Consider the following 27,715-nt stretch of genomic DNA (forward strand, 5'->3'; position numbering starts at 1 on the left):
TGCTCCTGAGGGGCAATCAGGGCAGTAACCACCACTTGCACCCGCTGCCGGTGCCGGCCCTGCTTGCACCTGCTGCTAGTGCCGGCCCCATTTGCTTCACTCTGTCAGTGGGTGCAAGTGGGGCTGGCACCATCAGTATGTGGGAGTGGCGGCAGCAGGATTGTAGCTGCAGGCAGACAGTGGACCGAGGGCCTTGTGGGGAGGGATTGGGTAGGGGCGTGGAGTATGGGCTGAGACCTGCCCCTATTCCTGCCGCAGCTTCTCGGCCCACGGTTCCTTTCAAGGTGCATGAATTCGTGCACTGGCCCCCTAGTGCTAATGATATGCTAAGGTCGCTCAACCACTCGCTATGACATGCACTGACCACCAGGGGGCAGACAGTACACCAGTCGCTATGATGTGCACTGACTGCCAGGGGGCAGATGATCCGACCAGTAGGTTAGCTTGCTGCTGGGGTCCGGGCCTGAGCAAGATGCACCAGACACGCCCTGGAGCCCTCCTGCAACCCCTCCCTGGCTGGCCAACCTCCCGCATCCCTCCCCAGCACCAGTGGGATCCCTTGGCCTGGCCTACACCCTCTGGCAGTCTGGACCCCTTGGGGAATGTCGGTGAGCCGGTTTCAGCCTGATCCCACAGGCCAGGCTGAGGGACCCCATTGGTGCACGAATTCCCACACTGGGCCTCTAGTTGTAATTAATGCTGCAATGGACATAGAGATGCATATACCTTTTAGAATTAGTGTTTTATGTTTCTTTGAATAAATACTGAGAATTGGAATTGCTGGGTCCTCCTCGTTTCTTTTTATGGCCTTTGATTTAAAGTGTATTTTGTGTGATAGAAGTATTGTGATACCAGTTTTTAAAATTTCCATTTGCATGAAATATCATTTTTCATCCCTTTACTTTAGATCTGAAGGAGGTCTCTTGTAAGCAGCATATGTATGGGTCTTGCTGTGTTATCCATTTAGCCATCCTGTGTCTTTTGATTGGAGCATTTAACCCATTTACATTTAAAGTAATTATTGATAGGTTTGTAGTTATTGCCATTTTATTATTCATATGTTCACCTCCACCTCCACCTCTACCTCTACCTCTACCTCCACCCACACCCAAACCCACACCCACACTCACACCTTCTTTCTCTTGAGTCTTTTTAACATTTCTTGTAATACTGTTGGGTGGTTATTAACTCCTGCTTTTTCTTTTCTGAAAAGCTCATATCTCTCCTTCTATTCTAAGTGATAGCCCTGCTGAGTCGAGTAATTTTGATATACCAGTAGGCCCTTGCTTTTCATCACTTTGAATATTTGGTGCCAGTCCCTTCTACCTTGCAAAGTTTCTACTAAGGAATCAGATGATTATGGGAGCTCTGTTGCAGGTAAGTAGTAGTTCTTATCTTGCTGCATTTCAGATTCTCTCTTTGTCATCAACCTTTGCCATTTTACTTATGATGTATCTTGGTGTGGGCCTCTTGGGTTCATCTTCTTTGGGACTCTGCACTTCCTGGACTTGTGTGTCTGTTTCCTTCACCAGGTTAGAGAAATTTTTCATTCGTACCTCTGTAAATAGGTTTTAATCCCTTATACTTTCTTCTTCTTCTGGTACCACTGTGATCTGAATGTTGTTATGCTTGATGTTGTCCCAGAAGTCTCTTAAGATATCAGCATTTAAAAAAAATTATATCTTTATTGCTGTTCCAATTTTCAGCTACCTTGTCTTCCAAATTGCTGATTTGATCCTCTGCTTCATGTAATCTACTCTAGACTCACTCGAATGTATTCTTCATTTCAGTTATTGTATTCTTCATTTGATTGATTCTTTTTTTTCCCCCATCTCCATTTTTATGTTCCCCATCTCTTCTTTTGATTTTCTTTACTGTTCTAGTCAATGAAAGGGTAACTTTATTGAGGCCCCAGGGTTCTGGGATTCAGGCAGAAGACTTCCCTGCAGTCGAGGAGCTGGTGGAGGGGCCTTATTTAACCTTCTTGGGGCACAGGTTGTTTTGGTGGCTGCACTTATTTTTGTGGCAGTTGATAGCGTGAGGATACAACTGACTGTAACACATTTGGTAGATCATCTTGTTGCATTTGTACTTCTGGGCAAGCTGGTGGAAGGAGGGTTCGATGATGCCATCCCACAGATGAAGCATCAAGTACAAGGTGGTATTTTTCCAATAATGTAGTCAGAGTGTGACCATCCTCTAGCTATATGCCAGCAAAAATCATATGCTGCTGGTTAGGCGGGATGCCCTTCTTTTCTTGGATTTCAGCTTTGACTTTCTCAATGGCATCACTGAGCTCAACCTCAAGGGTGATGGCCTTGCCAGTCAGGGTCTTCACTGTAGGGCCCGGCTATAGGGTTAAGCCTCGGACTGACCTGTTGGCAAAGCCACAAACAAGTCCCAGCTTAGAGGGCACAGTCCTCTTAGCATAATTAGGCTTGACCTTATGACGCTCCCTAGATCCTTCCTAGGTAGCTAATGAGCTGTGGGAGGTGCAGCAAGTGCTGCCAAAACAAGTGAAACTCACAAGAACATTGTAACTATGGTGACCACTACCTTGTTTACCTCTGGCTATAAAATAAAGGCTCAGCTTGCCAGGCACAGGAAGATCTACCTAGAACAGGGGTGGGCAAACTTTTTTGACTCGAGGACCACAATGGGTTCTTAAACTGGACTGGAGGGCTGGAACAAAAGCATGGATGGAGTGTTTGTGTGAACTAATATAAATTCAAAGTAAACATCATTACATAAAAGGGTATGGTCTTTTTTTTTTTAGTTTTATTCATTTCAAACGGGCCGGATCCGGCCCGCGGGCCGTAGTTTGCCCACGGCTGACCATACTCAGCTTATTCTCTTTGTCATTTCTTCATCCTTTCACCACCAACACTCAGGCTTTTGAACCCTTGGCTGAACTGGTTCTGCACACTTCACAAAGATCTACATCTCTGCATCTGCTGGGGAGGCTTCTCTGCCACCTCATTGAAGAGAAAGATCCTATCTCTTTATTAATGTTCTGAGTTTATCTATGTTTTTCCTACGTTCTTTGAGCATCCTAATCAAAGTATTTTGAATTCTGCATATGGTAGATTGTTTGCCTCTGTTTTGTTGAATTCTTTCTTTGGATTTTTTCCCCCTGTATTTTTCATTTGGGTCATGTTTCTTTGTTTCCTCATTTTAGCTGCTTCTCTCTGTGTATTTCCTTGTATTTGGGTATTTGGTAGATATGTTCCATCTCCTGATCTTGGTCAAGTGGCCTTATGTTGTAGGTGTCCTGTTGGTCCCAGTGGTGCAGTCTTTCATGTCACCAGTGCCAGGTACTCCAGGGGTGTCTCTTGTGTGGATTGTGTGTGCCATTCTGTTGCAGGTGAGACTTGATTGCTATTGGTATGTTAAGGGGAGGTATTGGCTTTCAGGCTGATTAGCTGTGTGGAATGGCTGTGAGTACAGCAGACACACTGTTGTACAGGGGTTGATGCCATGGAGCAGGATTTGGATAAAGAAGAGGGGGTACAAATAATAGTAGTATTATGGAATATTACTCAGCCATGAGGAAGAATGAAATCTTACTATTTGTGACAACATGGATGGACCTAGATGGTATTATGCAAAATGAAATAAGTTAGAGAAAGTCAAATACCATGTGATTTTACTTATATGTGGAATCCAGAAAACTATATTAACAAACAAACTTATAGATACAGAGAACAAACTGATGCTTGCCAGGTGGGTGTGGGGCTAGGGAGCTGGATGAAAAGGGGAAGAGATTAAGAAGTACAAATTGACCCGGCTGGCATGGCTCAGTGGTTGAGCATAGACCTAGGAACCAAGAGGTCATGGTTCAATTCCTGGTCAGGGCACGTGCTTGGGCTTTGGGCTTCATCTCTAGTGCAGGAGGCAGCCGATCAATGATTCTTTCTCATCAATTATGTTTCTATCTCTTTCTCTCCTTCAACCTCTGAAACCAATAAAAATATATTTTTTAAAAAGTACAAATTGGCAGTTACAAAATAGTCACAGGGATATAAAGTACAGCATAAGGAATATAGTCAGTAATATTGTAAAAACTATGTACAATGTCAGGGTGTTCCTAGACTTATGGTAGGATCACTGCATAAGCTATATGAATGTCTAACCACTATGCTCTACACTTGAAACTAACATAATATTGAATGTCAACTATAATTGAAATAAAAAGATAACCTCCAGAGAAATATCTGAGTTTATATTCTCCTGATAGGGTTATTGCTTGGAAAAGACAGGTAATCATGATTTATAAACCAATGTTTGATAGAGCATTCCTATAAATCCTTTAGACTGGAAATAAGAAGAGAGAAGAATAAAAGAAACCCTCCCCCACCCCCATAGCTGTTGTCATGCAGTAGAGGGAACCCCAACATCAGTGGTTGTTCCAAAATAATACACAGCACAGAAGTGTTTCAAATCACTGAAAATATCCTACTGTAAGGTCAGGTGGCTCCAACTTGTTTGCTCTGGTTCAAGCTACTGCTAAACATGCTTCACCTTCTAACACCAACTGCACACAAAGTAATGGATTAAGTGTCCTTTAACCCCAAACATTTGGGACTAACTTATAGGACATAGCTGTGCCCTGGGTAGTATTGGGCTCAAGGGCCTACACACACTTACCTAAATGACTGATGAAACTTAATGGACATTACTGGTTTTCTTATTAATATCTGATGTAGGTACTATTGGGATAATCAATCATATCCTGAACTTTTATTTCAATACGGAATTAAAGACTTACATTTAAGACTGGAAATCAGAAAACTCCTAGAAGAAAACATAGGCAGTAAACTCTTTGATACTTGTTTTAGAAATATCTTTTTGGATATGTCTCCTCAAGCAAGGGCAACAAAAGCAAAAATAAACAAATGGGATTACACCAAATTAAAAAGCATTTGCACAGTGAAGGAAACTATCAACAAAACTAAAAGATGACCTGCTGAATGGGAGAAAATATTTGAAAATGACATATCCAATAAGGGGTTAATATCCAAAATATATAAGGAACTCATACAACTCAATATCAAAAATATAAAAAATCTAATTAAAAAATGGATAGAGGATCTGAGTAGATATTTTTCCAAAGAAAACATGCAGATGGCCAAGAGACACATAAAAAGATGCTCAACACCACTAATTATCAGGGAAATGCAAACCAAAACCACAGTGAGCTATCACCTCACACCTGTCAGGTTGGCTAGTATCAAAAGGACAATAAACAAATGTTGGCAAGGATTTGTAGAAAAGGGAACCTCATGCACTGTTGGTGGGATTACAAACTGGTACAGCCATTATGGAAGCCAATATAGAGGTTCCTTAAAAAAATTAAAATAGAACTACCATATGACCCAGCAATTCCTCTTCTGGGTATCTATCAGAAGAAAACTAAACACTAATTTGGAAAGGTATTTGCACACTTATGTTCATTGCAACATCATTTACAATAGCCAAGATATGGAAGCAACCTAAATGTTCATCAATAGATGGATATGCAATGGAATATTACTCAGCCATAAAACAGAATGAAGTGAAATCTTGCCATTGTGACAACATGGATGGACCTAGAAGAGTATTATGCAAAGTAAAATAAGTCATATGGAGAAGGAGAAGTACCAGATAATTTCACTTACATGTGGAATCTATAAGATAAAACAAATGAAAAACAAAACAAACAGATTCATAGACATGAAGAACAAACTGATGGTTGGCAGAGGGGAAGAGGGTAGGGGGGAGGGGGAAAAATGAAGAATAAGAGGAACAAATTTCCAGTTATCAAATAAGTTATGGTAATATAATGCACAGTATAAGAAATATAGTCAGTAATATCACAGTAACCATATATGGTGCCATATGGTTACTAGACTTATTGTGATGATCTGTTCCTTAGGTATACAAATGTTGAATAACTATGTTATATACCCAAAACTAAAGTAATATTGTATATTAACTATATTTAGATAAAAATTTATGAATATTTATTTAAACATAAGTGTGATTTTAGATATCAAAATTATAACTAAGCCACAAAATAACCATCATTCAGAACCACCTGAAATCTGGCTGAATGGAAGCCCTATAAGTAGAGAATTAAAGAAGCCACACTGAGACTGGATTAAAGACTTAGATTTAAGCCTGGAAATCAGAAACCAGTAGGAGGGCTGGAGGTGGGGGCCAGCTTTCTCCCAGACAAAAGTGCTGGCAGAGGTCATTGTTCCTCATCAGAGCCCTCCCCCAGCACAGAACCAACAGACAGAAGCCATATCTGAGCATCCACTAACCTGGCCCACACTATTAACCCCACCTCCCTGGTGATACTCTGAGACCCTGCCCCACCAGTTTGCAGCTCCACCCAAGCTGTTTGCAGTGGACAGTCCTGGCTTAGGCTTCAGACTTTCCTTAAATCTCTCAAACAAGCAGCAGCTGGCCTCAGCTTCCATACCTCCCGGTAAGTGGCCCCAGACGCTGGAGTAGCAACAGCCTGGCAAGGTTCATATGTTGGCCTCTCCTAGACACCTCCAAGCCCAGCATAATTAGCAGCCATCGGCAGGTCACTCTGTAGCTCATGCCAGGTGGCCTTAGGCAGGGCACAGGCAGTGGCTGACATTGTACCCCCTGGGAGGCCCAGAACCAGTGCACCTAATGGTCAGCTTCAGACCATGCCAGATTACAACTTGACTACATCTACCAGTGACACACTCAAAGGATGGACTTGGTGAGCACCAAAGCCCCACTGAAGCATGTCTTGCTCCACAGGGGCATCTCCTGCATAGCAGTTCTCCCACTGTAGTTGCAGCTGGTCCTCACAGCTGATTCGCCTGGGAGTCAATTCCTCCCAGTAACACCAACAGCAATCAAAGTTCAACTACAACAAGACAGTGCACACAGCCCACATAGGGGCACAGCCAGAATGCCCAGCTCAGATAACTGGGGAGGCTGAGCCACTGGGCCGTACAGGACACCTACTGCAAGAGGCTACTCTACCAATTCCAAGAGACATAGTAGTTCTACCTAATACATAGAAACAAACACAGGTAAGCAGCCAAAATGCAGAGACAAGGAAACATGTTGCAAATGAAAGAACAGAAGAAATCTCAAGACAATGAACTAAATGAAATAGAAGGAAGCAAACTACCAGATACAGTTTAAAACAGTGGTTACAAGGATGCTCAAGGAACTTAATGAGAACTTCAAGGAACTTAGGGAGTACTTTTAGGGAACTTAGTGAGAACTTCGGGGAACTTAGTAAAAACAATGACATAAAAAAGGACCAGTCAGAAATTAAGGATCCACTAACTGAAATGAATAATTTACAAGGAATCAACAATCCAGTAGAGGATGCCAAGAATCAAATCAGTGATTTGGAATATGAGGAAGCAAAAACTCCCTATGAGAACAACTAAAAGAAAAAAAGAATCCAAAAATATGAAGATAGTCCAGCTGGTGTGGCTCAGTGGTTGAGTGTCGACCTATGAATCAAGAAGTCCCCAGTTCAATTCCCAGTTAGGGCACATGCCTGGGTTGCAGGCTCAATGGCCAGTAGGGGGCATGCAGGAGGCAGACAATTGATGTCCCTTTCTTTGATGTTTCTATCTCTCTATTCCTCTCCTTTCCTCTCTAAAATCAATAAACCATATATTTAAAAAACAAAATAATACAAAGAAATATGAAGATTGTGTAAGGAACCTCTGGGACAACTTCAAGCATACCAACCTTTGCATTATGGGGATGATGGAAGGAGAAGAGAGGGAGCACGAAATTGAAAACCTATTTGAAAAAATAGTGACAGAAAACTTCCCCTAACTGGTGAAAGAAGTAGACTCATAAGTCCAAAAAGCACAGAGAGTCCCAAAAAAGAAGAGCCCAAAGTTGCCTACACTAAGACACATTATAATTAAAGTGCCAAAGTTTAAAGACAAAGAGAGAATCTTAAAAGCAGTTAGTTACCTACAAGGGAGGGCCCATACAATTGTCAGCTGATTTCTTAACAGAAACCATGCAGGCCAGAAGGGAGTGGCAAGAAATATTCAAAGTGATGAAAAGCAAGGACCTACAGCCAAGACTAGCCTACACAGGAAGGCTATCAGTTAGAATTGAAGGTTAGATAAAGAGCTTCACAGACAAGAAAAAGCTAAAGGACTCCATCACCACCAAACCAGTGTTCCATGAAATGTTGAAGTGTCTTTAAGAAGAAGAAAAAAAATTAAAAATATGAACAATAAAATGGCAATAAATACATATCTATCAACAATTGAATCTAAAAAAAAACAAAAAACCACCAGACACATGGAAACATGTAACAGACTGACAAATCTCAGAGTGAAGGGGGTTGGAGGATGGGAAGAAATTAGCCAAAGAACTTAAATGTATACTAGAGGCCTGATGCATGAAATTTGTGCAAGAGTAGGCCTTCCTTCCCTCTGGCCACTGGAAGGCACCTGGAACCTAGGCTTTCCTCCCCACCTCGGCTTCTTCTGGAATGACGGAAGGACGGAAGGACATCCGGTCTAATTAGCATATTATGCTTTTATTATTATAGGTATGTATTAGCTATAAACACAGATAATAGGGTGTTGAAGGCCTGGGGTGGGGTGCTGGACCTGGGTAGATGGGGGCAATAAAGGGGGTAATTAAGAGGGGGCATCAGTAATACTCTCAAAAATAAAGATTTTTTTAAAAAATAAAAAATTTTAAACAAGATCATATCATAATCATCTTTATAAACTATTTTTTATTTAACATAGAGAATTCTGCAATATAAATTACCACAAAATTAGCAGCTTAAAACAACACATATTTATTACTTAAGCATTTTTGTTGCCAGACTGAAATCCAGTGTTGGCCAGGTTGCAATCTCATCAGAGAATTGACTGGAGAAACATCTGCTTTCAAGCTCCCTCAGGTTATTGGTAGGATTCATTTCCTTGCAGCTAGAAACTGAGGTTCCTGTTTTCTAGCTGTCAGCAGTGGGTTGCTCTCAGCTCTTAGAGGCCCCTTTCATTCATTGCCATGGGGTCCTCTCCATAGCTCCTCTCACACCATGGTAGCTTCTTCAAAGCCATCAAAGGAGAATTATTATCATGTTTAATGGTAGCATATTATATATATGGTGTGGTTATAATATAATTTTACTATTCTCTGTAGATATGTTTTCTACTTTTCTTTATTATAATACATATTTGGGACTTCTCCAATTAATTCCTTAGATAATGCCCAGAAGTGGAATTGCTGAGTCAAATGGTATGCACTTTTAAAAGTTTTTTACATATTGCAAAATAGAAATCTAATCCCATCATACTTCCAGGAAGAATGCATGAGAGTGCTGGTTTGTATACATACTTTCAAACACTGGCTTTATCCATAAATTTAAGTTTTGCTAATTTACTGGTGAAAAAATATATTTCATTATCTTAATTTGTATTTCTTTGGTGGGGTCAGACATTTTTAAATGGTACTGAACATTGTGTTTGTGAATTGTCTTTTCGTGACTTTTGCTCATTTTGCAATTGCAAAAGTACTTCATATGCTCAGTACTCTGTTGATTGCAAATATTTATCCTAATTTGCATGCTAATATTTTGGGGCATTGTTGGCCATATAAAAGTTTACATAAGTCAATTCTATTGATCTCTTTCTTTTTTCTTTTTCTTTTTTTATTAAATCTTTATTGTTCAGATTATTACAGTTGTTCCTCTTTTTTCCCCCCCATAGCTCCCCTCCACCCTGTTCCCACCCCCCCCTCCGCCCTCACCCCCCCCCACTGTCCTCATCCATAGGTGCATGATTATTATCCAGTCTCTTCCCACATCCCCCACACCCCATTCCCCCCCCCCAAGAATAGTCAGTCCACTTCCTTTCTATACCCCTGATTCTATTGTAATCACCAGTTCATCCTGTTCATCAGATTATTTATTCACTTGATTTTTAGATTCACTTGTTGACAGATGTGTATTTGTTGTTCATAATTTATATCTTTACCTTTTTCTTCTTCTTCCTCTTCTTAAAGGATACCTTTCAGAATTTCATATAATACTGGTTTGGTGGTGATGAACTCCTTTAGCTTTTCCTTATCTGTGAAGCTCTTTATCTGACTTTCAATTCTGAATGATAGCTTTGCTGGATAAAGTAATCTTGGTTGTAGGTTCTTGGTATTCATTACTTTGAATATTTCTTGCCACTCCCTTCTGGCCTGCAAAGTTTCTGTTGAGAAATCAGCTGACAGTCATATGGGTACTCCCTTGTAGGTAACTGACTTTCTTTCTCTTGCTGCTTTTAAGAGTCTCTCTTTGTCTTTTGCTCTTGGCATTTTAATGATGATGTGTCTTGGTGTGGTCCTCTTTGGATTCCTTTTGTTTGGGGTTCTCTGCACTTCCTGGACTTGGAAGTCTATTTCTTTCACCAGGTAGGGGAGGTTTTCTGTCATTATTTCTTCAAATAGGTTTTCAATATCTTGCTCTCTCTCTTCTTCTGGCACCCCTATAATTCAGATGTTGGTACGCTTGAAGCTGTCCCAGAGGCTCCTTAGGCTATCTTCGTTTTTTTGGATTCTTTTTTCATTTTGCTTTTCCGGTTGGGTGTTTTTTGCTTCTTTGTATTTCAAATCTTTGACTTGATTCTTGTGATCCTCTGGTCTGCTGTTGGGAGTCTGTATAACATTCTTTATTTCAGTCAGTGTATGCTTAATTTCTAGTTGGTCCTTTATCACAACCTCGAGGGTCTCATTAGATTTCTTGTAGGTCTCCTTAAGTTTGTTGGCGGTTTCTAGAAAATTCTTGAAAATCCTTCAAAGTGTGGTTTTGAACTCTATATCCAGTAGTTTGCTTTCCTCCATTTCTGTCATTTGTGTCCTGTTTCTTTGTCTCAGCATTTTTTATGTTTTGCTGTGTCGATATAGTGGCTTTCTGTGCTAAGTGTCCTATAGGGCTCAGTGGCTCAGCCTCGAGAATTACCTGAGGTAGACTCCCTTGGTGCACCCGCTTGTGGGCTTTGTGCACAGTCTTGTTGTAGTTAAGCCTTGATTGTTGTAGTTAACACTGAGAGGAATTGACCTCCAGGCCAATTGGCTGTGAGAATCAGCTGTGTCTACGGTGGGAGAACTTCTGTGCTGAAGACATCCTTCTGGGGCAAGACTTGCTTCAGTGAGGCTTTGGTGCTCACTGAGTCTGCCCCCTGAGTGTGTCCCTTATGGATCTGAGGAGTTGTAAGTGGATGGTCCCACTCTGACCACTGGGTACACTGGCTCTTGGATCTAAGGAGGTGCTAATCTAGCCCCTGCCTGAGGCTACCCAGCAGAAGCCAGCTGTAAAGCAATTCAGGTTGCCCTGGGGCCTTGGGGCAGCTGCAGTTTGTTAAGTAATTTTCACATTACAAAGTGCCGGGCCTTTCATATGCAAAAGCCTCCATGCAGGGTGTGGGCAGGGCGGGGTCCCAGGGGATCAACAGGGCGGGTGGAGTGAGCAGTATGGCTGCTGTAAGTCCTGCCCTCAGAGACCCAGGCAATTGCTGGGAGCGCCTCTGAGAGAAAGCTGCCCTCGAGTTCCAACTGATGCCAGACAGTCCCGTTTCTCCCATATGAGTCTGGGTCCCCAGAGACTCACCCGGAACTGGAGCTCAGAGCGTGAGACTCCCTCCCGATTGAAAAAGACAATCATGTCCTCACCCGCCAGCCCTCTCCGCATGCACCTCCGCACCTTTGTGTTTTACTTCAGCACCGCACCTCCTCTGAGTCTCGGTATGCTTTTCTCTTTCCTTCTAGTTGTAGAATTTCCACTCAGCCAGCCTTCCTGTGGTTCTGGTTGATGTCCGTTCCGTCTTTTAGTTGTATTTTTGAAGTGGCTGTGCAAGGCAGCAATCTCTGGTGTTTACCTATGCCACCATCTTGGTTTCTCTGTCTGGTCTCTTTCTTAATGCCTTTTGCCTTTGGGGTCATGCTTAGAAATATCTTCCCATCTAAGGGATGTAAAAAGTTTCCTGCATTTGTGATTTGAAAATACTTATAGTGTCCATTTACATTTAAGTGTTAATTGTTCATGAAGTATTGTGCTGGAGATTTGTTGATTGGTTTAGTGAAACCATGACAAGTGTTTTGTGGCTCTCTGAGTAATTTCATTTCTAGTACTATCCACTTTTTTCCTGAAATTTTGTGGAAACATGTCACTAGTCCCGTGACTTCTGAGATGACTTATAGATGAAATTGACAACATGAATAAATGAACATGATTGACTAGGAGGACCTGGGACAAGCATCAAACCACAAAAGCCCTTAAAAGGAGATTCCAAAATAGCGGGGAGTAAGCGGAAACTAAAGAGACATGCTTCCAGGACCAAACTGGAATTACAACTAAAATACAGAAAAACCATCCTGAATAATCAACTGAAGACTAGCTGTAGAGAACCCTGATAACCAAGGACAGAAAGTGGGAACTGCATAGAGAATGGTAGAAAGTGTGGCGGTGCAAAAGGGCTGGCCAGGCTCCCACAGACATCAGCTGAAGTTCTGGAGAGATATCTCAATGGTGTAGAGTTCCCACTAAGAACTCTGAGATCTAAATCCCAAGCTGGCCCCCCAGCCCAGAGCACCAGAACTGAGAAAGGCGGCCACATAACACCTGGCGGTGAAAAGCCGCAGGGTTGAGACAGCTGGAAATGCAGGTACCCTCTTATAAGGCCAATGCAGAAAATTTCGTGTGCAGACACTCATCTTGGGCTCTGGCAGAAGGAGGGCAGCGAGGACAGGAGCTATGTGACCAAAAGCCAGAGTTGGGGGCTCTGGGATTAGAGCTCAGAAGATAGACACCCTGGTCTCCTGTGTTGACTCATTCCCTCATAATGCAGAGGATATCTTTCTTCCGCAGACTTCTTCCACCCAGGCAGCTTTTTCCTGGGGAGGGGAAGAGTGATTGCCCCACTCTATTGGAAAAATCCTTATCCCACCCTGTGGAGTTTCTGAGGCCCATTAAGAGACTGAGAATAATAATCAGCCTGCAGATAGAAGCAATTGTCCCACATTGTTGGAAAACCACACCCTGTGGTCCATAGCCTGAAGTTAATCAAGATTGAATAACAATCAGACTGCAAGCAGAGGTGGGTCTCTAGAGGCTTTGAGTCTTTGCCTGATCTAATTCGGGGTCTGGCACTAGGAAAAGTAGACATCTTGGTTCTTTCTAAAGGCACCCATCCCCAGTAGAGGGAGTCAAAAGCTGTGGAATGCTGGTAGCTCCAAAGAGGGCTACTCATGGGAAGTCAGAAACAGTGTCTGATACTGTCATGCACTAGAGATTGGGAGTTGTAGCAGCTTTACCTAATACATAGGTACAAACACAAAAAGGCAGCCAAAGCAGGGAGACAAAAAAAACCCAAGTGAAAGAATAAGAGAATTCTCCAGAAGAAGAGCTAAATAAAATGCAGATAAGAAATTTACTAGACATACAGTTCAGAATAACGATGGCAGGGATGCTCAACAGCATGAGAAAAGATATAATAACTATGAAAAAACACCAATAAAAAATGAAGAATGGCATAGCACTAACAAAGAACACAGTGAAAGAAATACACAGCAGATTAGGGGAAGCTGTGGATTGGATCTGTGAATTAGAAGACAGGGTAGAAAAATATCACTCAGGCAGAGAATCAAAAAGAAAAAAAAGAATTGGTTGGGATGCATGCAGAAGACAACCAATACGTGTGTTTTTCTCACATTGATATTTCTCTCTGGGTATTCCTCTCTTTTCCACTCTCTCTAAAAAATCAATGGAAAAATATTCTTGGGTGAGGATGAAAAAAATAAAAAACAAACAGGACAGCTTAAGGGAGCTCTGGGACATGAACATAACAGTATTTGCATCATAGGAGTGCCAGAAGGTGAAGTAAGTGAGCAAGGAATACTAAATGTGATTGAAGAAATAATGGCAGAAAACTTCCCTAACCTATTGAAGGAAAAAGTCATACAAGTTCAGGAGACACAGAGAGTCCCAAGCAGGAGGAACCCAAAAAGGCCCATGCCCAGACACATCGTAATTAAAATGTCAAAATTTAAAGACAAAAAGAATCTTAAAGGCAGCAAGTGTAAAGCAAATTGTTACCCTCAATGGAGCTCTCATAAGGCTGACACCTGATTTCTCATAAGAAACTCTACAGGCCAGTAAGAAATGGCATGAAGTACTCAAGGTAATGGAAAGCAAGGATCCCAAGATTACTATATCCAGCAAGACTGTCATGCAAAATAGAGAAATAAAGAGCTTCCCAGACAAAAAAAAAAAGGCTAAAGTAGTACATCACCACCAAGCCTGCATTACAAGAAATGCTAAAGGGACTGCTATAACGAGAAGAAAAAGTAGAGAGAGAAACTTAGGCATAAGAATTAAAATGGCAATAAAGAAGCATCTATCCATAATAACCTTAAGTGTAAATGGATTAAATGCTCAATCAAAAGACATAGGATAGGTCAGTGGCTAAGAAAACATGACCCAAATATGTGCTGTCTACAAGAGACCCACCTCAGAACAAAGACTCACACGGAATGAGAGTGAAGGGATGGAAATAAATTTTCAAAGTGAATGGGAAAATAAAAAGCTTGGGTAGCAATACTCATATCTGACAAAATAGATTTCAAAATGAAGGCTATAACAAGAGACAATAAAGGTGACTACGTAGTACTAAAGGAATCAATCTTACAAGAGGATATAACCTTGGTAAACATATATGCATCCACTGTAGAAGCACCTAAATAAATAAATATATATATATATATAAAATTTATTTTTACAGAGAGGAAGGGAGAGGGATAGAGAATCAGAAACACTGATGAGAGAGAAACATCGATCAGCTGCCTCCTGCACACCCCCCACTGGGGATGTGCCTGCCACCAAGGTACATGCCCTTGACCGGAATCGAACCCGGGACCCTTTAGTCCGCAGGCTGACGCCCTATCCACTGAGCCAAACCGGTTAGGGCTATTTTTTAAAACTTCAAGAAGACTTTAAGGGAGTGATCAACAGCAATAGAGTCATAGTAGAGGATTTTTAACACCCTGCTGACTTCACTGGGTAGATCTTCCAGACAAAAAGTTAACAAGGAAATAGTGACCCTAAATGACACACTGGATCAGATGGATTTAATTGATACTTATAGAATATTTCACCCCAAAGCTGCAGATTATACATTCTCCAGTACACATGGGTCATTCACCAAGATAGACCACATGTTAGGACCCAAAACAAGTCCTACTAGAAGCCTACCTCCAAAAAACAAGAAAAAGTGATATTAAACTATTTAACCCTACAACTTAAACAACTTAAAAATTAGAGAACAACAAGAAGAGCCCAGAGTAAGTAGGAGGAAGGAAATAAATATTAGTGCAAAAACAAATGACATAGAGACAAAAATAAACAAACAAACAAACAAACAAATAATAACCAAGAGCTGGTTCTTTAAGAAAAATAAACAATATTGATGAACCTTTAGCCAGACTCATCAAGAAACAAAGAGGACCCAAATAAATAAAGTCAGAAATGAAGTGGTGAAGTAACAAATGACGTCAGAGAAATACAAAGGATTGTAAGAAAATACTATGAGCCAATAAGCTGGACAATGTGAGTGAAATGGACAAGTTCCTAGAAAAATACAATCTTCCAAAACTGAATAAGCATGAATCAAAAATCTGAATAGGCCAATAATAATTGATGAAATTGAAGCAGTAATAAAAAAAAACTGCCAGCAAACAATAGCCCTGGTCCAGATGGCTTCACAGAGGAGTTTTAACCAACATTCAAAGAACTAACACCTGTGCTCCTCAAACTATTCCCAAAAATCCAAGAGGAAGGGACACTTTCAACTTATTTTTATTAGGCCAGCATTATCTTAATTCCAAAACCAGATAAAGACACTTCAGAAAAAGAGAATTACAAGTCAATATCCCTGATGAACATAGATGCAAAAATCCTCAACAAAATATTAGCATATCGAATACAGCAATATATTTAAAAGATCATACAACACGATCAAGTGGGATTTATTTCAGGGATGCAAAGCTGGTACAATATTCACAAATCAGTAAACGTGATGTATCACATAAACAAATTGAAGGACAAAAACCACATGACCATATGAATAGACGCAGTAAAAGCATTCGACAAAACCCAATACTCATTTTTTGTTTTAAAGAAAAACTCTCAGCAAAGTGGGAATAGAGGGATCATACTTCAACATAATAAAGGCCATATATGACAAACCTACAGCCAACATCATACTCCACATCAAAAACTAAAATCATTTCCCCTAGGAACAGGAACAAGAGAGGGATATCTGCTTTTACCTCTCTTAATCAACATATCACTGGAAGGACTAGGCACAGTGATCCAACAAGCAGAAAATGTGAAAGGCATCCAAACTGGAAAGGAGGAAGTAAAACTCATTATTCGCAGATGACATGATATTGTACATAGAAAACCCTAAAGACTCCATCAAAAAACTAGATTTAATAAGTGGATTCAGCAATGTAGCAGATTCAAAGTTAACACCCAGAAATCAATGGTATTTTTATACAGCAATAATGAATTCTCAGAGTAACTACATCAACAATCCCATTTACCATTGCAACAAAGAAATGAAGATACTTAGAAATAAACTTAACCAAGGAGGTAAAAGACTTGTACTTAGAAAACTATAGGACATTGCAAAAAGGGATAGAGGAAGATATAAACAAGTGGAGGAATATACCATGTTCATGGATTGGTAGAATTAACATCATTAAAATATCCATACTACCCAAATCAATCTGTAGATTAAATGCAATCCCTGTTAAATTACCAATGTCATATTTCACAGATATAGAACAAATACTCCAAAAATTTATTTGGAACCAAGAAAGACCACGAACAGTCGCAGCAACCCTGTCTCAGAGGGACGGCAGGGGTGGGTAGGTGGTGGTTGGGAAGAAATCAACCACAGAACTTGTATGCATATATGCATAACCCATGGACACAGACAATATGTTGGTGAATGCGTGAGGAGGGAGGGCGGAGTCGGCTAGAAGAGGTCAATGGGGGAATGAAGGGGGCATATGTAATTCTGCCAACAATGAAGATTAAAACAAAAAACAAAAGCCCTTAAGAGGGCAGGATGATCTTGCTACAACACAATTACTGTAGAAAGCAATCATGTTGAGTTCAAGGGCACCGAGGTTTCTGTTGAGAACGCAGTTATTCATGGCTGCGAGTGGGAAACCAAAGATGTCTAGGGAGTAGTGGCAGCTGAGACTGAGCTTGGCCCTGGCTGGAGTGTAAGGCAAGCATCTCAGGTTTCCTCACTCTTTTTCCACAGTGAAATTCAGAGAAGACCAGTCCAATGGAAATTCTGGTCACCAGACAACCAAAGGAGGTTTTGTGAGCTTTGATGTCTCTTAAATGAAGGAAAGCATGAAATGAAGAAGCAGAAGCAGGTATTAAATTAGAATGCTCTTGACTTGTTTTCCTGAGATTCCTAGCTCTTAGCACAGAGCAGGCTTAATGTGGGCTCTCAGTAAATGCTAATTTCCAACCCCTTCCCCTGACCAGTCCTCCTACTTGTTTCAACCCCATCACTTCGCACAGTGACTGGCAAGTTAGGCACTTTGTGAATGTTTATGGACTAAATGATTGGATGATTTGAAGAAACAAACACATGGGCATTCAAGAGGAAGGTTAGTTACCTACATGCCAACAATCAGAGTAGCCCCTTTAATGGATGCCCGTTTCTACATTAAATGCTGTACACACTCAGTTCATTTAATACTCATGATATCCCCACAGGATAAAATATTAGTATTCTCATTTTGTACGTGAAGAAACAGAAGCTCAGAGAGGAACGAAAGTTATTCAATTAAGTGGAGAAATCAAGGTTTCAAACCCTGCACTGTCTGATTACAATGCCCAAGTAGTTTTCCCGTATCCCTTCCTAGCCTCTAAAACAGTCACAGATCACTATGGCAAGAAAACTCTAATCATTGTATAGGCATGTGTATACTCCAGGCATTTGAGGTAGGTGTTTATCTTCCCAAATGGACAAGGCCTACTCCCACAGATTGTGCAGGTCACATGAGCTAGGGAGGACTCATTAACCTTCCCAATTCCTTTACTCAGCTCCCCTGAGAAGGAAGATGACAGATGGTCAATGAGCTGCTCACTTCCCCAGCTGCACAGCTCTTTCCAGGCAGGCTTGGAATTGGCTAGTGGCTGTGAGAGCTGGCATGTTCAAGCTCAGCTAGAGCCTTACTACTGCTTATTAAACCTGTTCAAAAGGCAGCCACCATGTCAGTATAGTAGAAATCAGAGTGTACTGGAAAGGCTGGTGGATGAAGGATAGGAGAACTGGGTTCCTGCTCACTGTTTTATTAATTTGTTCACTCAGCGACTGCATTTTTGAAATATCTATTATGTGTCAAGTGTTGTGCTCTATTCTATGTATTTAGCAAGAAAGGGTTGAGGAGATCATCACATAATGATTTCTTCTGCTGACATGGAAATTATGATTAATATATGTAACTATCATCCTAAGCAAGTTAAATGAACGTCTGTGTGCTCCTGTCTCAGGAATTAAGCCACACTGAAGGAAGAGAGAATGGGGCTCCCACAGCTGTGTGTGCTGGCTGGCTTTCAGTGTTTCTTTTGGACAATGGAGAAGTTCCCCTTGGTGTTGTAAGTTAAGAGAGTTATGATTATTTGTTATCATAACTCACAATTTCTGCCCTAAGGAACGTTCAAGAACAGGGCAGGGTAGCCAGGCTGTCATTCCTGCAAAAACATCTGCCTGGTAATCTCCACTGTGCCTGCTCCAATCAGTAGACTGCCCTCTGAGTTAAGCCCAACTCTCATGGGTGAACCATCGCTGTTTGGGGGTCCAGGGCTGTCTGGTCACTCCAGCCGAGGCAGCTCAGCGTTCTGGTAGAAAGAAAGGGCTGTCTGAAGCCCTGTGGCTGCTCTTCATTTCTTGGTGCCTTAAATTCCATCTCATTGTGACAAAGTACGGCTCACTGCAGGAGAGGAAGTCCTGGTCTGGCAGGTTGGAAGAGACAAATTTTCCTCTAACTTTAAGTACTTTGAGTCAATGGTGCCACACCTGTACATACTCCTTCAACTAAACCCTGCCAGGTAGTGTCTTACACCTGAAAACCACTTTTTATGTCCTTCTCATTACCCCTTACAAAACCCCTGTGGCGTGTCTACTGTTCTCATCCTACAGATGAAGAAACAGGGGCTCAAATGTAATGATACTGTGAACTGCAGAGATGGCATGAGGTGGAGCTGGTGTCAGCCCCATGTCTGTGTGATGCTCAGGCCCTTGTGTGGAGGCAGGACTCTAACTTGCTTCTAAGAATTCCCCTCCCATTCCACCTCCATGCACAAACCCTGTATAGTCCTTGGGACTGAATCTGATGGGCTTTACTGTTGTAATTAGGTTATATTACTTGGTACAGTTGATGGTAAGAAAAAGAGAGGACCCTACTGGGCCTAACCTAATTACGCCAGACTGTCAGAGGCGGAGAATTTCCTCTAGCTGGTAGCAGCAGCAGAAGTGAGAGATTTGAAGTATGGGAAGGATCTGATGCACTGTTTTTGGCGTGAAGGTGGAGGCAGCCATGTGGAAAGGACAGAGTGGCTTCCAGCAGCCAAGAGCCAGCAGTCAGCAAGGAAAGATGTCTTTGGTCCAGCAAGTGAGAGAACTGAGCTTGGGAGTGGCCCTTCCCAGTGCCTCTAGGTGGGAACGCAGCCCAACTGATGCCTGAATTTCAGCCTTTTGAAACCCTGAGCAGGGAACCAGGCACATAGGGCCAGGCTTCTGACCCAAACCGTGAGCTAATAAATGAGTATTGTCTTAAGCGACTGAGTTGGTGGTAATTTGGTTTGCTGCAGTAGAAAACTATTTTTCTTGTTAAATCTCAGGACTAGGAGCAAATATTTTAACCTTTGTTCTTCGTTTTTGTTTGAAAGAGTTACATATGATCTTTAAGGTTCCTTCTAGCTCAGATGATTCTAAGGTTCTTAAATCAGTGTTTTTGTAAGGACTGAAAGAAAATAATGCATATGAAAGCTCTTCAATCTTGAGAAAGTGTACCAATGAAAGAGAATAGTACTCAGTCTAATAATGTTTCTAGTCATCTTATGGCCTCCTGGGATCTTCTAGGTCAGTTTCCCATGAAAGTAATCTGTATTTTAGGGCCACATCAGTGGACATACAGGGAAGAGAAAGAGTTTCTAACTGCGGAGGGCCCCCTCTTTGTGGCAGACGCCAAGGAGCACATGGAGGCAGGTTGCCCTCCAGCATCCTACAGCTCCGGGAGGGGCTGTGGGAATGAGATGCAGCCTGAATGTGATGTCCTCCTGAAAGAGCTGTGATGACAAAGTGATCTGAAGCTCCTGAGGGGGAGGGAGGGTCTGTCAGAGGCATCTATGAGCCTGGGCTGCATTTTGAAGGTAAGTAGTTTCCCAGGCAGGTAAGGCTGGAGCAGCCCAGAGGCCACAGCACGTGCAGAAGGTGGATCACACTTGTGAAACTAAATCCCAAGTGGGTATTCATTCAGAGGAACTGTTAGTTGGGAGATTGTTGCTGGAGCACGTGGGGTGGAGAAGCAGGAAGGGTTAGGGTGCCTGTGTTCTGACCTGATATCATTTCTCTAACTTTCAGCCCACATCATCACTGCTCATTCATTCCGAATCTTGTGCCTGTGCCTTCTGGGGGATAGTTTTGTTGAACTTTACCTTCGCTGGTTAGAATTATCAGTTCAGTAAGCGCACACTGAATCTCTCCTCATCTACAGGGCTGGAATCAGAATTGCTGAATTGCAAACAGCTCCAGGGCCAGAGTTCTCAGCCTTTCACATCTTGACATCACAAGTCACTCAGCACAATTTTTTGCACACAGCAGATGCTCAGTGTCAGATTAAACTTAACTTGAGGTAAATTGAATTAACACACATAAAAAAAGAGCAGAGATTAGATCAAATCTCTGATGGGTTGTGCTCAAGCTTTTTGCACACACTAAACCCGAGTGGCCTCAAAGCACAGTGCCTCCTGGTCTGAGAGCACTTCTCCTGATGCATTTGCATTGAAAGCCCTTGTTCCTGACAAAAGTCCTTCCTTTGCCAGGTGAGCTTGGAGGAAATCCCCTCTCCACACTAGATGCAAGCTATTCTCATCAGCCCAGAGGCTTGACTGTGACTCCAGACACCTGCTCTGGGAGTTGTTAGTTAAATTACACAACAATTATGGGTAATAGTGTGAGACTAACTGAAGAATTATTAAGGTGGTTGCTAAGCATTGCTAATTTTCTACCACCATTATTTAGAATTAAAGATCAGACAAGATGAAAACTTGGTTGGTCAATCTTTTGTTTCTGGTGGGAAGATATTTTCCCTCTGAAATCTTTTAAGTTTCAATCTGGAAGAAACCTTATAGGTTACATCTTTTTCTACTATGTAGTTTACCGTTCATTTATTTATTGAACAAATGTTAATTTTTGACTGACTACTATGACTCAGAAACTGGACTGACCTCTAGGTTTGAGCTGCAAATGGATCAATGTGGTTCCTTGCCTTATATGAGGCGTAAAATGTAGAATTTAGACATTTCAAGAGTGTAAAGTAGCCTGATGGCCAAGGGCAATATTATCTAGAAGTGTGGTCTCGGGAAATTAACCTAGTCCAGGGAGGTGAGATTCTCAGGAAGTAATATTTAGGTGATAACTAAAGGTAAATGTGAGTTACCCAGTGAAGGGAGGTGGGAGGGATTTCAGGCCAAATAAATAAACACATTCATGTAATACAATTCTATAAATAAACTTAAAAATCAAGGTTAAATTTCTAAAGGATAAAGCATGCTTTAAGTGGAGAAAACAAAAGTTAAAATTTCAGACTTGGACTGACCTCATTTCTTTTACTGTGAATTGCGTCACCTTTGGTAGTTAATTATCAATGCACATATTGTGTGTCAACAAGTTTTCTTAGAGTCCTAGTCGGTATTTTTTGATATGGAAGATCTCTGCTTTAAAATACAACTGTAACGTAGGTTCCCAACTTTATTGAGAAAGATACATATGATAATCTGCCTTCCCCTATGGGTCGTATTTTGAAAGGTATCTGTCAATCAAAATGCAATTATTTTTCTTCCCCCCCTCCCTCCCCAGCACACTCTATTATCTGGATAATCTTGGTTGCATTATTAAGTTGATATAATACTATTTAAAAGCAAAAAAACAAACAGTAACAGATAAGCACTACAATAAGTATGGTGATCACATTGTAAGGTATATATATCATATACCAACTATATTAAATTTTTAAAAATAAATTTAAAAATACAAGCAAAAAAGGGGGGAGATATTTTTTTTTGTTTTATTTAGCCTTGTAAAACCATAGCTCTGCCTTAAAAAATCATTTCACTTCTTCATGGACTATTTTCTTGTCAGAAAATGGAAATGGTAAAATCAGTATAGTAGCACCTACTTAAGTAACTGTGAAAAAGCATGAACTTCATATGTGGGCACTTAGTAAATGTTTATTCTATAGCCTTTTTGTGAGCAAAAGTTCCATTTTATCATCTTATTGATCCCCATTCATATCACGGAGGGTCCCTGGGATCTCATTCTTGGGAGTCTAACCCTGATTGAGTTCAACCTTCTTCTTTTATAGATGAAGAAACCAAGACCCAAAAGAGAGGAAATGACCCGATTTCTGCCCTTGACTTTACATTGTATTTCAGTTTATTTGCAGTCATTATAAAGAAGCAGTTAGTGAAAAAAGGGCCTGGTGCCTCCCAAATATGCCCATATGGCAGATGAGGAGTGGGCACTGGGCAAAGGCGTACACTGCAGTACAGAAGGAGGTGGGGACCAGACTAGGCAGGGCCTCTTGGGCCTTTTAAATTGCTTAGGTCTCTGTTCTAAGGTGTGGGGAACCAATAATGTTCATTGTTGGTTATATTTGGAACATTTTGACAACTACATTTTTTATTTTTCATCTATTTGTTTGGAATAGTCTAATCACAGGTTTAAAGTTAAAAAGTGTTATTGTGTCAGCTGATGGCAAGAAATTAAACTTTCTAATGAGGATAATTGCCAAAAGCAGTGAGGGTACATGGCGAGAGAGGTAGGTTGGATGTGGACGGATACCCTTGACTGCAAGTGTTGTTGTGACACTGGGCACACCACTGAGGAGTGCCCATCCTGGAAAAGTGTGTCTCGCAGCAGTATTCTTAGCATAGATCATTATGGATCTGATCACATTCAAACTAGCTGTGCCAGATGAAGATTTAATCTGTTTAAAGAACTTTAGAAATATGTTCTTAATATTGGGATTTCTTATTTGGTTTTCTTTTATTAAAAACCCTGAGGAATGAAGAGGTTGAGTTTGAAGAAGCCTGGATCTAGAATATCTTTTATACCAGCTATAAAGCAGTGACCCTAGTATCACACTAAGAGTATCTTCCATTTATCTCCATCCCACACCTCCCTCCTGTGTTCCCAACACTATATTTAACAGTCTATTAGACATCTGTACTTGCCTTATCCCACAGGTATCTACAACTGAACATTCTAAAACTGGATTCTTGCTCTTTCACCAAACTGCTTCTCCTTCCAGATGAGTCCATAGAACTACCTTTGATCCATCAGCCCAGATAAGCAACCAGGATGCATCCTCTATCCTTCCTTTTTCTCCCTGCTCATTGGCCATCCATCTTGTGGACTCCACCTCCTCAGAACCACCTGGGTTAACATGCTCTCTTCCACTTACAGTATGGCCGCCCTAATCTGAGTCCACATTTGGCCAGTGACTACACCTGCCTCCTGAGTGATCGCTCAGCCTCATCCAACCGCTTCAGTCCTCTGTACTGTCCTCCCAGGAAGCTTTCCACACTACACATCTGGTCATTCCACTCCCCCTTCACATGCCTTCTTTGCTTCCACATCCTTCAAAAATCCAAACTCCTTAGGGTGGCATGCAAAGTGTTTCATGATCTTGCCCTGCCTGTGTTCCTAGCATCATGTCTCCCACCCTCTTCCCTCAATCCTGAAATGTATTTATGTACTCTCTGGGCAGCTTTTCAGATATACCCAGCCCTTCCAAGAAGCCTTCTCCCTCTACTCCACTCCATCCTTAGGAATGTATAATTGCAGTATGTTACATACACAATGTGTTTTACACACATAATCATGTAACTCTGAGGGTGCAACTCTGTAAGCACCAGGACATGCCAACCTGAGTGAGAGTGAGTGATGGCAGGGCAACAAAGTTCCCTTGGAGTGTTGTGTCCTGGGAAAAGGCAGCCATGCTGGTGGCCCATGTCCCTGCTCTGACTGTTGGACACTGCAGAGGTGCTGGGCAATGAGGCAAGAAGCTCGCACAGCATCCATGCTGGGTCTCTGGATGCCTTGGCAGCTCCTGGACCTGGATCTGCCAGGTGCTGCTGTGTTCCCCACAGGGGACTGCATGAGCCATCAAGAATGTTCTGCGCCAAAGCCGGTTTGGCTCAGTGGATAGAGCGTCGGCCTGCAGACTGAACGGTCCCGGGTTCGATTCAGGTTAGGGGCATGTGCCTGGGTTGCGGGCACATCCCCAGTGGGGGATGTGCAGGAGGCAGCTGATCGATGTTTCTCTCTCATCGATGTTTCTAACTCTCTATCTCTCTCCCTTCCTCTCTGTGAAAAGTCAATAAAATATATTAAAAAAAAAAGAATGTTCTGCTACTCAGACAGAGGCAGTGGCCACCAGAGCTCCCCCAGAGCCCAGAATTCTGTGATAAAAGGAAGGATATCAGTGGGATAGATGCATTGTCTAAGTCAGTGGTTCTCAACCTTCCTAATGCCGCGACCCTTTAATACAGTTCCTCATGTTGTGGTGACCCCCCAATTTCATTGTTATAAATTGAACATAATTAAAGCATAGTGATTAATCACAAAACAATATGTAATTATATATGTGTTTTCTGATGGTCTTAGGTGACCCCTGTGAAAGGGTCATTTGACCCCCAAAGGGGTCGCGACCCACAGGTTGAGAACCGCTGGTCTAAGTGCTTCCCAGAGGCAGAATGGAGCCTGTGGGCTTCGGATACAGGGACAGGCCTAGATTCGAAACAAGAATGAGCCTTTGATGACGAAGCCTAATAGAGGTTAGCGAGCCCTTGTCACCGGGAGGGTGCAGGCAGGGCCCCGTGGCTCCATGGTGCTGCAGGGGGGTGTCCAGCAGAATAGTACAGGTCAGTGTTCAGACCTGAATGTGCGCCACATCACCAGGGCTAGGAAGACGGGTGCTGGGTGTTTGGGGACGAGCAGTGTCTCAGACAGCTTGGGCTGCTGTAACAAAGTACCACACACTGGGGGGCTCAAGCAACAGAAACTTATTTCTCCCAGCTCTGGAGGCTGGAAGTCTGAGGCCAGAGTGGCGGCATGGTTGGGTTGCAGACCACCATCATCTCACTGTGTCCTCACATGGTGGAAGAGGTGAGAGCACTGTTTTATAATGGCACTAATCCCATTCATGAGCGCTCCACCCTCATAACCTAATCTCTTCCCCAAAGCTCCACCTCCATCACATTTGGGTAAGGGCTTCAAAATAAAAATTTTGCAGACACAGACTCTCAGTCTATAATGCTTACGTGTTGGAGACCAGGTGTAAGCTGACATGGTCCTTACACCTGAAGGGGCTAGCAAGGCTGGGACCCTTACCCACACAGTTTTCCCAGACTTGTTTGCATGGCGGTTATCAGTAGAATGAGAGCAACCTTTGTAGAATGAGAACAGCCTTTCATGGCTTATCAAGAAGTCTGTAACTATTTACTGAGATTTGCTGTACTGAGAATTTGTCCTTCTGCTCTGTCCCTTCCTTAGAGATTAAGAGGAACAAAGAATACATTCCTCTTGACAGACCTCCTATTGAGTGTCTTATGTATAAAAAGCATTGTGTGGTTAATAAACTTGCTGCAGTTCCTCAATTGAGCTGTAGTCCTCCCGATCCCGCTCTCCTGTCTTTCTTTCTTTTCTCAATTCCCACCTCCCTACCTCAGCCTGGCTCAAACTGTCAGGCTGGCCCTGACACTTAGGTCCAGAGAAGGGCCTGAGGATTTGCATGTCTAACAAGTTTATACTTTAAGAACACCTGGTGCAGATGATCCTGATATTTGATAAACCCTGCAGTAACTGTCCCCCAATGACCAAATATCACTCAAGAAATTAATTCTGAAACTGGATTGATTGCTTAATCTCTTTGCATTTCACGTTTTCTATGGCAACACCTGCAACTCTGCTCACTGAAAATGAGTAGGGCAGTCTGAGCCCTCTGTCCTTCACTGCCATCTAGAGAAACATGAGAAGGTAGCCACAGACAAGACACCACCGCAGACCTTACTCAGCCCTGAGACTTCCATGAGTTGGAAGGACCACACCACCTCCTCCTGCTCTCATTCTGGTTGGCAAGTGTGTGTTTGGAAGGTTTTTGGTCACTTTCACATTGAGAAAGATCATTTGCAGGTGTAACAGTGACCTTCAAAGGTATTTCTGGGTTAGGAGGAGACGTCTGACCACCATGATAAGCCTGTGGACTAGTACAGATTTTGAACATTCAGGCATGTTGCTGTTGACTGAATTTGGCAGACACTCACTACCCTTTTCAAAGATATCAAATATGATGGAGCTATGACTTAAGAAAATGGGCAATTGCCCATTTAGCAAACAACAGGGAAGATGGTGCTGAGTCCAGCTCTAGCTTTTCCCCTGTGCTAGTTTCCTATTATTAGTAACAGATTACCAGAAACTCACTGATGTAAACAACACACAATTATCATTCTGAAGGTGTGAGATTGGTTTCAAGGGGCTATCATCAAGTTGTCAGCAGGGCTGGCTCCTGCCACGGGTTCCAGGGGTCTTGTTCCAGCATCTAGAAGTGTTCAGCAATCTAGAGAAGGGGCTGTGTGTAACTTAATAAAGGGTCCAGAGACGAAATATAATTTTGAAAGGCATTCGGGGTTCAGAGGAGCCCAGCTAAAGAAACTAAGATCTCCTCATCTCAGGACCCCATGCTTTTTATTAACACAAATTGTCCTGAGGCGAGGCAGAGATATACACTTGAAAGGGTCAGGTTTCCTATACACAGTCCATTGTCAGAATGGGGAGAATTAGCCTCTTCAGGCTGTTCAGGTGTTTAACCAGTAGGAGGCAATAACATGTAGATTAAGATGCCCTGAGCTGTCTGGCAGCAAGCAATGATTTTAATGCATCCTTTTCAGGTTTGGGATAATGCCCTCAGCCATTCCCAACAGGCAATAACATATGTGACTCAGCCCTTGTTGAGTCCCCAAGTTTCATCAGCCTTTCGATGAAACCTTGCAATTATGACATGCTGGAATTGGCTTCCGGCACAGGGGTGAATCCATTTTCTTGCTGTTTCCAGCTTCTGGAAAGAATCACTCCAACCGTGGCTTTCATCATCACATCTGCTTCTCTGACTCTCCTGCCTCCATATTATAAGGACCCTTGGAGTTACATTGGATCCATTCAGGTAATCCAGGAAAATCCCCATCTCAAGAACCTCAACTCAACCACATCTGCAAAATCCCTTTGCCACATAAAGTACCTGGTCACAAGTTCTTGAGATGAAGATGTGGACATGTTTGGGGGCAATTATTCTGTATCCCATGCCCTGGAAGAATGCTGACCCAGCCATGTTTCCG

The 27,715-nt window shown here is 42.1% G+C and overlaps 1 protein-coding gene across 1 annotated transcript; it reads right to left on the bottom strand.

The window, feature by feature from the left end:
• Positions 1-1,971: 1,971 nt before the first annotated feature.
• Positions 1,972-27,708, bottom strand: LOC138998952 (ubiquitin-ribosomal protein eL40 fusion protein-like). The gene is made up of 3 exons (XM_070400988.1): positions 27,619-27,708; positions 2,248-2,350; positions 1,972-2,165 (listed from the first exon to the last, which is right to left on the bottom strand). The coding sequence occupies exons 1-3, from the start codon at positions 27,706-27,708 to the stop codon at positions 1,972-1,974; spliced, it is 387 nt and encodes a 128-aa protein (XP_070257089.1).
• Between the last annotated feature and the right edge of the window lie 7 nt (positions 27,709-27,715).

Source organism: Myotis yumanensis, unplaced genomic scaffold, assembly GCF_028538775.1.
Source record: "Myotis yumanensis isolate MYYU_CA2020_CCGP unplaced genomic scaffold, mMyoYum1.0.hap1 SCAF_21, whole genome shotgun sequence".
In the NCBI taxonomy this organism is placed as follows: domain Eukaryota; kingdom Metazoa; phylum Chordata; class Mammalia; order Chiroptera; family Vespertilionidae; genus Myotis; species Myotis yumanensis.

Coding starts and splice junctions, on each gene's coding strand:
- LOC138998952 (XM_070400988.1), bottom strand. CDS start 27,708: ATGGCTGGGTCAGCATTCTTCCAGGGCATGGGATACAGAATAATTGCC. Junction 2,351..27,618: donor TCTCAAGAACTTGTGACCAG/GTACTTTATGTG, acceptor TTAACCCTATAG/CCGGGCCCTACAGTGAAGAC. Junction 2,166..2,247: donor TGAAATCCAAGAAAAGAAGG/GCATCCCGCCTA, acceptor ATTATTGGAAAA/ATACCACCTTGTACTTGATG.